Raw genomic sequence first — 12,962 nt, 5'->3', positions numbered from 1 at the left:
TGCATCCAATGAGGGGTAATGGATGGAGTAAGTTCAAGAGCTTAGATGATCAAATCTTGTTCCTAAGTACTCTGTGCTTAGCTCAAGATTCCAGCATCTGCAGTTCCCTGTCTCTGTTCCTTTCTAATTGACCATCTGAGCCTGCTATCCCTTTCATCATGAACATGGCTGATCTTCAATCTGTCATTTTCCTGCTCTAACACCAGATTCCCTTAATGTTACAGTTAAAGCTTAGTTTATTGTCACGTGTACCGAGGTACAGTGAAAAGCTTTTGTTGCATGCTATCCAGTCAGCAGAAAGACAATTCATGATTACAATCGAGCCATTTACAGTGTATAGATACATGGTAAGGAAATACCGTTTAGTGCAAAGTCTGATCAAGGCTAGTTCCAGGGTCACCAAAGTGGTAGATAGTAGTTCATGTCCAGAAATCTAATGATCCTTGTATGTAAATGAAGACATTTCTCATCTCAATCCTAAATCACCAATTCCTTATTCTGAGAATGTGATCTCTGGTTCCAGACTATTCAGCCAGTGGTAACGTGCTCAATGCATCCAGCCTGTTGGCACACGATGTGAACTCAAACTTCCAATGAACGCAGCCCAGACCATCACGCAAACCAACCACCCTTGCATTAACTCCATCTACACTTAACGTTGCCTCAGCAAGGCCACCAGCATAATCAAGGACTAAATATTATACTTGCTCTAAACATTATTCCCTTTGACAGCACTGTGCCTATATTGGCTGGAGTTTAGAAGAATGAGGGGGGACCTCATTGAAATGTACAGAATAGTGAAAGGCTTGGATAGAGTGGATGTGGAGAGGATGTTTCCACTAGTGGGAGAGCCTAGGACTAGAGGTCATAGCATCAGAATGAAAGGACTTTCTTTTAGGAAGGAGATGAAGAGGAATTTCTTTAGTCAGAGGGTGGTGAATCTGTGGAATTCTTTACCACAGAATGTTGTGGAGGCAAAGTCAGTCAATATATTTAAGGCAGAAAGATATATTCTTGATTAATATGGGTGTCAGAGGTTATGCAGAGAAGGCAGGCGAATGAGGTTAGGAGGGAGAGATCAGTCACGATTAAATGGCGGAAAAGACATATTGGGCCGAATGGCCTAATTCTGCTATCACTTATTATCTTATGATCTTATCCTGTATCTATAAACTGTTGAAGGCTTGATTGTAATCACGTATAGTATTTCCGTTGACTGGATAGCACGCAACATAATTGTTTTTTACTGTACCTTGAACACCTGAAAATAAACTAAGCTAATCTAAACCAGACCATCACTTTCACCTCCTGAGCACTGGAGAATACAGAGCTAGCTGTCTCCATAAAGCAAACCCATTGTCCCAGAAAGCATTCCAGTAAATCGGAAGAGTAGAAACAAGGAACTGCAGACGCTGGTTTACAAAAAAAGACACAAAGTGACGAAAACAAACTACAATTTTTGCAATAGCTCAGCAGGTCAGGGAGCATCTCTGCAAACCATGGATAGGTGACGTTTCAGGTCGGGACCCTTCCGACTGGCGATAGAAGGATCCAGACCTGAAATGTCACTTTTCCATGTTCTCCAGAGATACTGCCTGACCTGCTGAGTTACTCCAGCTCCATTGTGTCTAGCAATTCTTTATTCTACTCGCTGCATGTTCTATTCACTGTATGTCAAACATAACTTTTAATTGTAAAAAAGGAATATCATGCCTGAGACTCGAGTGTTATTTTGACTTGGAAATTTTTTGAATCCATCATCTCAGAGCATAGATGAACTTGAAAACATTGTCTTGAGGATTGAAGGCAGACACAAAATGCTGGAGTAACTCAGCGGGACAGGCAGCATGTACCTTTGATTTAAACCAGCATCTGCAGTTCTTTCCTACACGCCTTGAGGATTGAATTGACTACGTCAGACTGAGATTTGGAAGAACTTCAAAGGTTGTGAATCTTTATAATTATTCCCAGAGCTGTTGATGCTGAGTCATTCAGTGCGCTCAGTATCAGACTGATATAGATTTTGAGAATAAGGTTCATGAAAATCAGGCAAGAAAATGTTGAGGCTCAACTTAATATCAATCATGATCTTACTGAATGGTGGAGCAGGCAGAAGAAGCCTATCGCTCATTTCCATTGCTAATAGTCTCCCATATAATAACTGCTCAATTATTTATTTACAAAGTTGCATTTGAATCAAACAAAAAATATCCCCATAGTTATCAAGTGATCTATAATCAACATGTTATATATACATTGGTTTATGACAATAAGTTGTCAGTCATTTCCATTTTCTATTGAAATGATTAGAAAGTTGAGTAAAATAGTATTAACTTTGACAGTTTCATACCCGTATTTATGTGGCCAAATGACAGCATGCTAAGTAACTTGTCAACTAAACAAGTTTTAATTTATGAACTTCTTTTATTACCTCCCATAATATACTTTTAGACTCTCCTGAATGCCTGCCTGTCATTTTCCCATTTGAATGTGTTTGTACGTTTGGATCATTTCCTATTAAAATCTTTATGTTTTCCATCTCTGAAAATGACTGGGAACAATTTGGCTCAAGACTGGGCGGCACAGTGGTGCAGCTGTAGAGCTGCTTCCTTACAGCTGCTACCTGCCAGAGACCTGGGTTTGACCCTGACTACAGATTCTGTCTGTACGAAGTGTATTTTCCCTGGGTGCTTTGGTTTCCTCCCACATTCCAAAGACGTGCAGGTTTGTAGGTTAATTGACTTCTGTAAATTGTCCCTAATGTGTAGGATAGAACTAGTGGGAGAACTAATGGGTGATCGCTTGTCGGCGTGGGCCAAAGGGCCTGTTTCCCCACTGTATTCCTAAAACTAAGTAGTGTCCTCCATAATGTTTGGGACAAAGACCCATCATTTATTTATTTGCCTCTTTACTCCACAATTTGAGATTTGTAATAGTAAAAATCACATGTGGTTAAAGTGCAGATTGTCAGGTTTTCATGAAGGCCATTTTTATACATTTTGGTTTCACCATGTAGAAATTGCAGCTGTGTTTATACATAGTCTCCTATTTCAGAGCACCATAATGTTTGGGACACATGGCTTCACGAGTGTTTGTAATTGCCCAGGTGTGCTTAATTGCCTCCTTAATGCAGGTATAAGGGAGCTCTCAGCACCTATTCTTTTCTCCAGTCTTTCCATCACCTTTTATTGCTGTTTATCAACATGAGAACTAAAGTTGTGCCAATGAAAGTCAAAGAAGCCATTATGAGACTGAGAAACAAGAATAAAACTGTTAGAGACATCAGCCAAACCTTAGGCTTACCAAAATCAACTGTTTGGAACCTCATTAAGAAGAAAGGGAGCACTGGTGAGCTTACTAATCGCAAAGGAACTGGCAGACCAAGGAAGACCTCCATAGCTGATGACAGAAGAATTATCTCTATAATAAAGAAAAATCCCCAAACACCTGTCCGACAGATCAGAAACACTCTTCAGGAGTCAGGTGTGGATTTGTTAATGACCACTGCCCGCAGAAGACTTCATGAACAGAAATACAGAGGCTGCACTGCAAGATGCAAACCACTGGTTAACCGCACAAATAGGATGGCCAGGTTACAGGTTGCCAAGAAGTACATAATAGAGCAACCACAGTTCTGGATAAAGGTCTTGTGGACAGATGAGACAAAGATTATTCCGGAAGTGGCGGCGCTGTGATACAGCTGCGGCTCGCCTGCAGTCTGTCTGTTTTTACTTTTTGTGTTGTTTTTTTTGTCTAGTTTAGTAATTTTTTTGGTTATTAGGTGGTGTTATGTGTGTGGGGGGAGGGTGAAACAGAGCTTTCTGTCTCTCCCTTCGGGGGAATGCGACTTTTTGTCGTATCCCCCTTCTCTTCCCCCGTCTGCGCTGAGGCCTAATGGCGGAGCTGGCGGCTTCCAACCTGTGACCGACCTCGAGGGTCCGGAGGTAGAGCCAGCCAGGACTCACCAACGCGAGGCTGGCCGTCTTCGAGCTGTGGCGACGTCCGGGCAGCGGCACGACTCGGCGCTCCGGTGAGGGCGGACGGCGCGGGGCTGAGACACTCCCGTGCGGGCGGCACGGCTACCGGCTGGAAGGCGCTCCCGTGTGAGCAGCCCGGTGCGGGGCTGAGACGCTGCCGTGCGAGCGGACCGGTGCGGGGCGGAGACGGTGCTCCGGCGGCTGAGGCGGCGTTCTGGCGGCGGCGACCTGGATCCGGGGCTCGGCCGCGGGCCAGTGGAGGACAATGTCGGGAGCTCGCAGGTTACAGGCTGGTGCCTGTTTTCCTGAGCACCCGTTGCAACAGCTGCGGGCAGCTTCGACCACCCCCGGGCCACGGAGCTTGAACCGCGGGACTGATGCCATCGCCCGGTGGGGTATCGCCTCGGCACAGAGGGAGAAGAGGAGGGAAGAGACAGTAACTCTAAGACTTTTGCCTCCATCACAGTGAGGAGGTGTTTGGTGAACTCACTGTGGTGGATGTTAATTCGTGTTTATTGTGTTTTGTTATTATTACATGTATGGCTGCAGGCAACAGCATTTCGTTCAGACCGAAAGGTCTGAATGACAAATAAAGGATTCAATTCAATTCAATTAACATATCAGACTGATGACAAGAGCAAAGTATGGAGCAGAGAAGGAACTGCCCAAGATCCAAAGCATACCATCTCATCAGTGAAACACGGTGGTGGGTGTGTTGTGGCCTGGGCATGTATGGATACTGAAGGAACTGGCTCACTTACCTTCTTTAACTGCAAATGGTAGTAGCATAATGTATTCTGAAGTGTATAGACACATCCTGTCTGCTCAAGTTCAAACAAATGCCTCAAAACTCATTGGCCAGCAGTTCATTCTACAGCAAGACAATGATCCCAAACATACTGCTAAAGCAACAAGGGAGTTTTTCAAAGCTAAAAAATGGTCAATTCTTGAGTGGCCAAGTCAATCACCCGATCTGAACCCAATTGAGCATGCCTTTTATATGATGGAGAAAACTGAAGGGGATGAGCCCCCAAAACCAGCATAAGCCAAAGATGGCAGAGCATCATCAGAGAAGACGCCCAGCAATTGGTGATGTCCATTAATTACAGACTTCAAGCAGTCATTGCATGCAAAGGATATGCAACAAAATGCTAAACATGACTACTTTCATTTACATGACACTGCTGTGTCCCAAACATTATGGTGCCCTGAAATGGGGGGGGGGGACTATGTATAAACACAGCTGTACATGGTGAAACCAAAATGTATAAAAATGACCTTTATTAAAATCTGACAATGTGCACTTTAACCACATGTGACTTTTGTTTCTATTACATATCTCAAATTGTGGAGTACAGAGGCAAATAAATAAATGATGGGTCTTTGTCCCAAACATTATGGAGGACACTGTATTACTAATTTAAGTAGTTAAAGGCTTTCTTTTGCAATATACCAAATTCATACTTGGAATCAGTCCTGCCATAATGCTGAAAATGGTCAGCAGCTTAGACAATGGGGAGAGATATAAAATTAACAATGAAAGCTTTAATGTCGTTTCCAGCCTTCTTATTGCAGGTTTCCAGCATCTGTTTCTTTTTTATTCAATTGTATCCTGAATGATTGTCTCTATATTGTGTCCGCATTAGTTTCCAGGTGGCATTTTCAAAATATGGACTGGATTTCATTCTGAAATGAACATCTGTTTAATTAAAGTAGCTTCTTCATACATAATTTTATATTATGCATTGGAACAAAGGCTGTGACAGTACACTTTGGTAATTGAAGTTATGAGTGTTCATTTTAATTTGGACAAAATGTCTCATTGATTACTGTTCATTTTGATGTTTTCTAATTAAAGTTGTCCCTTAACAATTCTCCAAAATAAGAACATAATAATAATCTCCCTTGCACTTTAAATTTTATTTTTGTACAAATTGTGATGGTTCAAATGTACGCATTTGGGTGCGTCTGAAACTCATTGATCGTGATAGTGGTAAAAGGCATTGTGACACTGGCCATGGTATTAAAAAAGAGAGAAACTAAATGCAATTCTTTGAAGTCATGACCACAGTAAATGCATTTTTAATTTTTTTAAGGTACAAGGATTCATTGCTAATGTAATTATCCCAAAGCAACTTCAGATCTAATGATAGGCCAGAATTTGCTATCAAATTAATTGTACTCTGACAATTTTAGTCAGAGTAGAATTTTCAAAAGGACACAAAATGCTAGAATAACTCAACAGGTGAGGCAGCATCTCTGGAGAACATGGATCGGTGATGTTGCGGGTCGAGGCCCTTCCTTGTTTTTACATTTTGAACATTTTCATAAGTTTTTCACACTTGAGTTTAGCTGGTTTGCTGCTGCTAACTTCACCCAAGTTGATTCTAGTTCACTATCTGTACATTCACGCGAATTGAGTGTCATTAAGTTGTTTTTGTGCATTTGCTACAAACTGAATATGTAACTGATATATATGGCTTGTAATTTCATCTCTGATTCCATTTAATATAATTTTTAATTTCTATCTATTAACATTACAGAAAATATAGTGATTCGTGGATATTTTGGGGGTGATTGTAATTTTGTCTTTTTTTCCCATCCTGTTTTAATCCACGCTTTTTATTTTCTGTACTTGATTAGGCATTGAGTTCAATTGTTCTTTAATTTTGTGTCTCTGTCCTTCCTGTATGTATTTTACAAAGCTAAATTGCATTGATTAATGGGATGCACGAACCAAGACTATCCTGCTTACCCATTTTATGTTATCGCATCATTTTTCTGTAATTTAACAGCCACAAGTTTTTTTTTAAAGAATGGTGTAGGGTCAGGTCAGATTGCTGTTAGATTTCCTTCATAGGCTGACATATGAAAAATACAGAGGTTTACTGCCACCTATTGAATTAAATTAAAATCCAGTCAAACGCATGACATTAAACTCGAGGAAAAGCAACTTTAACCGATTTTAATGTTCTTTCCATCAACATACAGTTTACACAACTTTTTAAAGTTTTTTTCAAATGGTGTGCATACCAAGTTGAATGCTAAGGGTACTTGAAGTTACAATTTTTTTTAGCACTAGGGAGGAAATAAATAAATGAATTGATTAATGAAAGGGCTAAGGAATTTAATGAGGCTAAAGGCTGACAAATCCCAAGGATCTGCTAACCTATTGACATTGGTATTTGTTTATTATTGTCACCTGTACCGAAGCACAATGATAAATGGTGTTTGTGTTATTCAATCAAGTTATGCTGTACGAGTACAATCAAGTGCAATAGCTAGTGCAAAGAAAAACATACCTAAACATAGTGTTACAGGGTGATAGTGTTACAGAGAGAGTACAGATTATTAAAAAAAGTTAAATCTGCAATGAGGTTGGTTTGTAAATTGGGACTGCACCCTAGTTTATGGAGGAAACGGTCTGTAGCCTGATAACAGCGGAGAGGAAGCTGTTCATGAATTTGTGACAATGAGAGAATGACTGGGGTGTGAGTGGTCTGTGATTATGGCTGGTGGTCTTGGGTAGAGGTGTTACCAAACCAACCTGTGATGCATTCCAATAGGATGCTTTCTATCAACACCTGTAGAAATTGCGGTATGGGAATCTAACTATGGGCACTAACTCTTCAAATTATTTTCACGGCATGAGCCTGGCACCTTTACCTTCAACACAACAATGCTGTCTCCTATGTGGAGCAGTAAAACCTGTGCTTCAGAGTCATAGAGTTGTACTGTGTGAAAGCAGGCCTTTATGCCGAACTTGCCCACACCAACCAACATGCCCCATCCACCCAAGTCGTACCTGCCTGCATTTGCCCCATATCTTTCAAAACCTATCCTAACCATGTAACTATATACATGGTTCTTAAATACTATTGTAGTACCGGCCTTAACTACCTCCTCCAGCAGCTCGTTCCATATTCCTCATATACCTACCATCCTTTGTGTAAAAAGTTGTCTTGCAGGTTCCTGTTATTTCTCCCCCCCCCCCCCCCCACCTTAAACCTATGTGCTGTGGTTCTTGATTCCTCTACTCTGGGTAAAAGACTGTGCATTTACGTTATCCTCATGTACACCTCTATAAGATCACCCCTCATACTCCTGTACTTCCGGGAATAAAGTCCTAGCCTGCTCAACTTCTCCCTATAACTTAGGCCCGCGAGTCCTGGCAACATCCTCGTAAATCGTTTCTGCACCCTTTCCAGCTGAACAACAACATTAAATGTGTTTTGTAGCACATTCCTAACAAGGTCTTAACTAAAGATCTAATGTTTCCTCTCCCATGGCCTTTACCAAAGAGAGAGAGAATTATGATATTTTCAGTGTGCGGAAAGTGCCAGTTGTCAAAAGATTCACGTGAGAAAAATAAAAAATTAGAGATTGTATGTCTATATTTATTGATAGTCTTTCATCCTGTGAACATCCACTGATGAAAGTTTATCTATAAAGGAATTACACATATTAGAAACAAAGTACAAGACTAAAAGAGGCTCCACAATCCACTAAGACTGGCTCTTAAAAACATACCTGGAAGTACGGAACATTAGCGAGGCATAGAATTCCAATTAACCTTAACCAAATTACCAATTCACTTCTAATTTGCAAAATTGGAATTAAAAATCGTAAATAAGAACGAGTCTCATTAACCAGGTGTAGCCAACGGAAAACTGAATAATCAACTTAACGTGTGAATGATAACTTGAGATTGGCACCTGCAGCCAAGCAAAATCTGACTGATTAAATTGCCGAGTTCTACACAATATCCTTGGGTGCCATTTAGAGTGAATTGCATTTGGGAGTTGTCGTTTTCTCTCCACTTCTGTGGAGCTACAAAATGAACAGCACATCAATAATTGTGATGTGATTGGCAGAACTTAAATATTTGTATGTCACTGTATAAAATGGTGATGTTCTGAGCTGAAAAAATATTTTTTTGTGTGTGTGTTTGGCAAGGGTATTAAATATTTATTGGGAGAGAAGTATTTTTTTAAGGAGCACGTTGACATTGCCATTGATCATTTGATTTTTAATCGGTCAGTTGTTATCCTCAATGCAAGTTTGAGTCGGTGGAGAAGGTTAATTAGAATTCTATGCATCACTAATGTTTCTTATTTTCAGGTATGTTTTTAAGAACCAGGCAGATGGATTGTAGAGTAGTTTTTTAGCTTTGTACTTTATGTTTCTATTAAGTGCAATGCCTTTAGGGACAACCCATCGAGCTGTTCAACATCAACAACTTGAGGCTTTAATTCCTTAATAGGAATTATGAATGGAAAATATATTTTGAGGAGAATTGTAACCATATGGTAGCAGTCTACCATGAGTCGTCATTTTTGTGGTCTGTTTTTAAAAATAAATAAGATAAGATATTTTGGAGGGTATAAGCAAAAGCAAGAACTTGCCTCTGCAAATGATGTACAGTACAAAGCACATTTTGATTGTTTCTGAGTATCTTAGCACTGGTATTAGCCTTTAAGGCTTAGTATATTGGTTGGATTGCAGCACATGGTGATGCATGTCTCTTGGGCAATGGCATTTCAACATTCATTGCCAGTCTCTGGCAACCAATGAATCCTAACTTAGAAACAACGTACTGTAGATGCTGGTTTACAAAAACTAAACTCTTAAGATTTAACATATTGGATATGCAACTATAATATGGCTTGGGGAATATGTATTAATTTAATACTGACTTTATTTGTTGTTGACCACAGGGACTCTGAACTCTCTGACTACTGAAGGACCCCACTGTTTTGTTCCAAAAAAAGAAATTTGAAGGTATGAAAGTTCTTGCAACTGAACTATTCTTATTATTATTATTATTATTATTATTATTATTATTATTATTAGTAGTATGCTACTGAGCCATACTTTGGGTTAGAGCAAGGCTTCCCAACCTCTTTTGTCCCGTTTACCCCTGGCAGCTTTAATAGCACATAACGATGTTATTTCACTTATTTATGCACAACTAATGATGAACAGGTACCGGTATACCAGAACCAAACACAGTCGGTCAATGAGAAAAAATATGTACAAATCCAGAATCAACAAATTTACCCCCGGGGGTAAATTTACCCCCAGGTTGGGAACCCTTGGGTTAAAGTGATGCAACACAAACATGGTTCCTCCAGCCCACTGATTCTGTGCCAACCATTGTATTTACACTAATCGTAGACTACTTAAATTGTATTCTACCCATATTTGCTTTCAACCCCCACCCAGATTCTATACTCTAGGAAATATTTAACTTACTAGCCCCCTTAGAGATGAGGCAGGAAGCACTGAGATGTAGCTTATATTGTCACAGAGAGATTGTGCAAGGTACGTACAGCACAAGATCTGGATTGAACCTGGGTTGCTGGAGCTGTGAAATGATAGCTGTACTAGCTGCACCACTGCTCTGGCTTGTATGTTTCGTTCAATGAAAATTTCAGTGCACTCTGTTCTATGCAAAAGTCTTAACTTAAGGATTCCATCTCTCCTCATTTTCTTTAATCCTTAAAAATTGACAGCTATTCGATTATGACCAGAGGTGAATAAAATGGACACAACTAAATGATATCTTGCAGTATCTCGCCTCCCAAAATGCCTTACAGCCAAGGATACTTTATATTTGTCTGTTTTGACCATTCCTACAAATAAAAGGGCAACATAATTTTCAAAATAGGAATTATTTATTAGGTGAACATTCATAAATATGCCACCAGTTTTTTTTTTTTCTTTTAAAGTCGCTTGGTTTGTCTGGAGATCTAAAATCTGAAGAACCATTTAAGTATAACCGTTTAAGTATGCAAAAAGTTTAAAGATTCAATGAAGCTGTCAGGAGTTGTGCAATTAGACTAAACAAATGTTTGTACATTTTCCCCTTTTAGTTGAGTAGCTCACTTGAACATCTTCAAGTGAGAATCTGCTCCCAAAGTGTTAGAAGTATTTCCCTCTAAATCTAGTAGAGAGGAAAAGGTTTAATTTTAGGTTAGTCTAGTTGTACAGCGTGGAAACAGGCACACTGGCCCACCAAGTTCATGCCCACCATTGATCAGCCATACACTAATTCAATCTTATCCCACTTCCTCCCCCTACACACTAAGGGCTATTTAGAGGCCAAAAAAACCTGCATGTCTTTGGAATGCGGTAACCAGAGCACCTAGAAGAAACTTGCATGGTCACAGGGAGAACATGCAAGTTCCACACAGTGCCTGAGGTCAGGATCAAACCCGGGTGTCTGCCGCCCTGTTCTGCAACTATCAAGTCAAAAGAGTTTATTGTCATGTGTCCCAGATAGGACAATACAATTCTTGCTTGCCGTAGTCTTACTGTTTGTTTGTTTGTTTAACGGGTGTAATATATTACACATAATGTTTTAAGAGCAATATTTGACAAGTTTTTGTTTATTTTAGTTTGGATCCTTTTGAAATGAGTGTTCGTTTAAAAAAGAAAAAAATAATAATCAGCATCCAAGAAATGAGCTGAAAGTTTACTGTTGAAGATTCTGAAGTGCCCTGTGATGAGTGTGGAGTCTTTTGGTATAGATGAACATTAATTCAAGAGTACATTGTCGGATGTGGGAGTCCCTGCAGCAGGTCTGCTTTGGAGAACTTTGAAATACAAGCAACAAATTTAAAATCAGAATTGAATTGCTCCTGGCCTCTTTACCAATTGTAGGCAATGCTGGAGGAAAAGTTTTTTCAAAACCCTCGTTTTCAGTTTTAGAGTTGGAGTGAACACACAGAATCTTTCTAAGTTGTAAGTTTGAGAATAGCTGTCAAGAATGGAATGGCACGTATGTTGGACAAAGATAAGTGAGGTGAGTTTCTTACTCGTCTTCCCTGGAAGTGCAGAGTATTTTCACTGTGCAGTGAGCTACTTGGTACTCCATTAATTCTGGAGCAAACATGACATCTGTGTAACTCACGTATTGCAGTTGGCTGGAGGTGCAAGTGGGTTCAAAAGCTAAACATAATTTTGTAAAAGTCAACATTATACAGCAGAGGATTTATTGCAGTGATGCACAAGTATTCGTTGTTTAATGGTTCTTTTTGACTTCCACCACTTTAAAAAAAAAAACAGTGTAGCTGCATACTGTAAAGCCATAAAAACTGAGGTGCCTCGCCTAACTATTGTTAAATGTAGTGAACTAAGTGTGGAAGTTAAAGAAAATAATATGGATTTTGTGTGAAATTGCTCTTACCTGAATGTGCTCTTACACACTGCAGTAATGGTTCTGAACACTGGTAATAATGACGTTTCAGTCATCTGGACCACTGAAACATTTACAGCATCTCTGCAGCTGACTTTTATTAGTCATCTCTGGTTAGCATTTAGAACATTCAATTCCTGTTTGGATCAACCGTCACTACATTCCACAAGAACAAAAATATATCGCCGACGTACGAACATTTTTCCATTCACAGTTGCCCAATGATCACTCTGCGCTGACCTTAACAATGTGCCTTATGTTTAAAGGGTAAGGTTCTTTTTACACAAAATATTTGAAATGAAAATTTGCTGTGGCAATCTAAGTTATTAGAATATGGTGTACATATTTAATCTTTGTGTATAATTTGTTTTATAGAATCTTGCAGTGTATATTTGTTGTGCGAATTCATACTTTTCTGTGTTGAGATCATGAGCTTGTGTATTTTTGAAAATAAAAGAGATGTTTCGATACTATCAATGGCTGCATTTTCTAGCATGTAAATCCAGAAAATTATATAGTGTCTCACTTTTTTCTAATTGGGGAAAAAAAAATTAGGTTCAGGCAGTATGCTTTTCAGCATCAAAAAAATCATGAAAATATTTGTTTAAAAATTCTTTTTTTCATAATGATAAATTCGGGTGTTTTTGGTGCTTTTTAGAATGTTCATGATTTTTATGGAGCTAAATATTTATTTCTGAAGTATCACCAATACATCAATGTGGCATGACACATAATCAAGTTGTGCATCTTTTAAACTGTTTCATAAGATGGTGTTATTTACTTCA

General features: G+C 39.4%; 1 protein-coding gene across 4 annotated transcripts in view; it reads left to right on the top strand.

The window, feature by feature from the left end:
• The window catches only part of LOC116974628 (serine/threonine-protein phosphatase 2A regulatory subunit B'' subunit beta-like), a 74,910-nt gene extending 62,260 nt beyond the window's left edge, over positions 1-12,650 (top strand). For all 4 annotated transcript variants that reach the window (XM_033023306.1, XM_033023309.1, XM_033023307.1 and 1 more), the window contains 2 exons: positions 9,695-9,758; positions 11,378-12,650. In XM_033023306.1, coding sequence (XP_032879197.1) covers positions 9,695-9,719 — 25 coding nt within the window. In that variant the 3' untranslated portion in view covers positions 9,720-9,758; positions 11,378-12,650. The remainder of the gene's footprint in view (positions 1-9,694; positions 9,759-11,377) is intronic.
• Positions 12,651-12,962: the final 312 nt, after the last annotated feature.

This window comes from Amblyraja radiata, chromosome 6 (assembly GCF_010909765.2).
Source record: "Amblyraja radiata isolate CabotCenter1 chromosome 6, sAmbRad1.1.pri, whole genome shotgun sequence".
Classification (NCBI taxonomy): Eukaryota; Metazoa; Chordata; class Chondrichthyes; order Rajiformes; family Rajidae; genus Amblyraja; species Amblyraja radiata.
The sequence above is the reverse complement of the archived record's forward strand: the minus strand, read 5'-3'. Positions and strand labels throughout refer to the sequence as shown.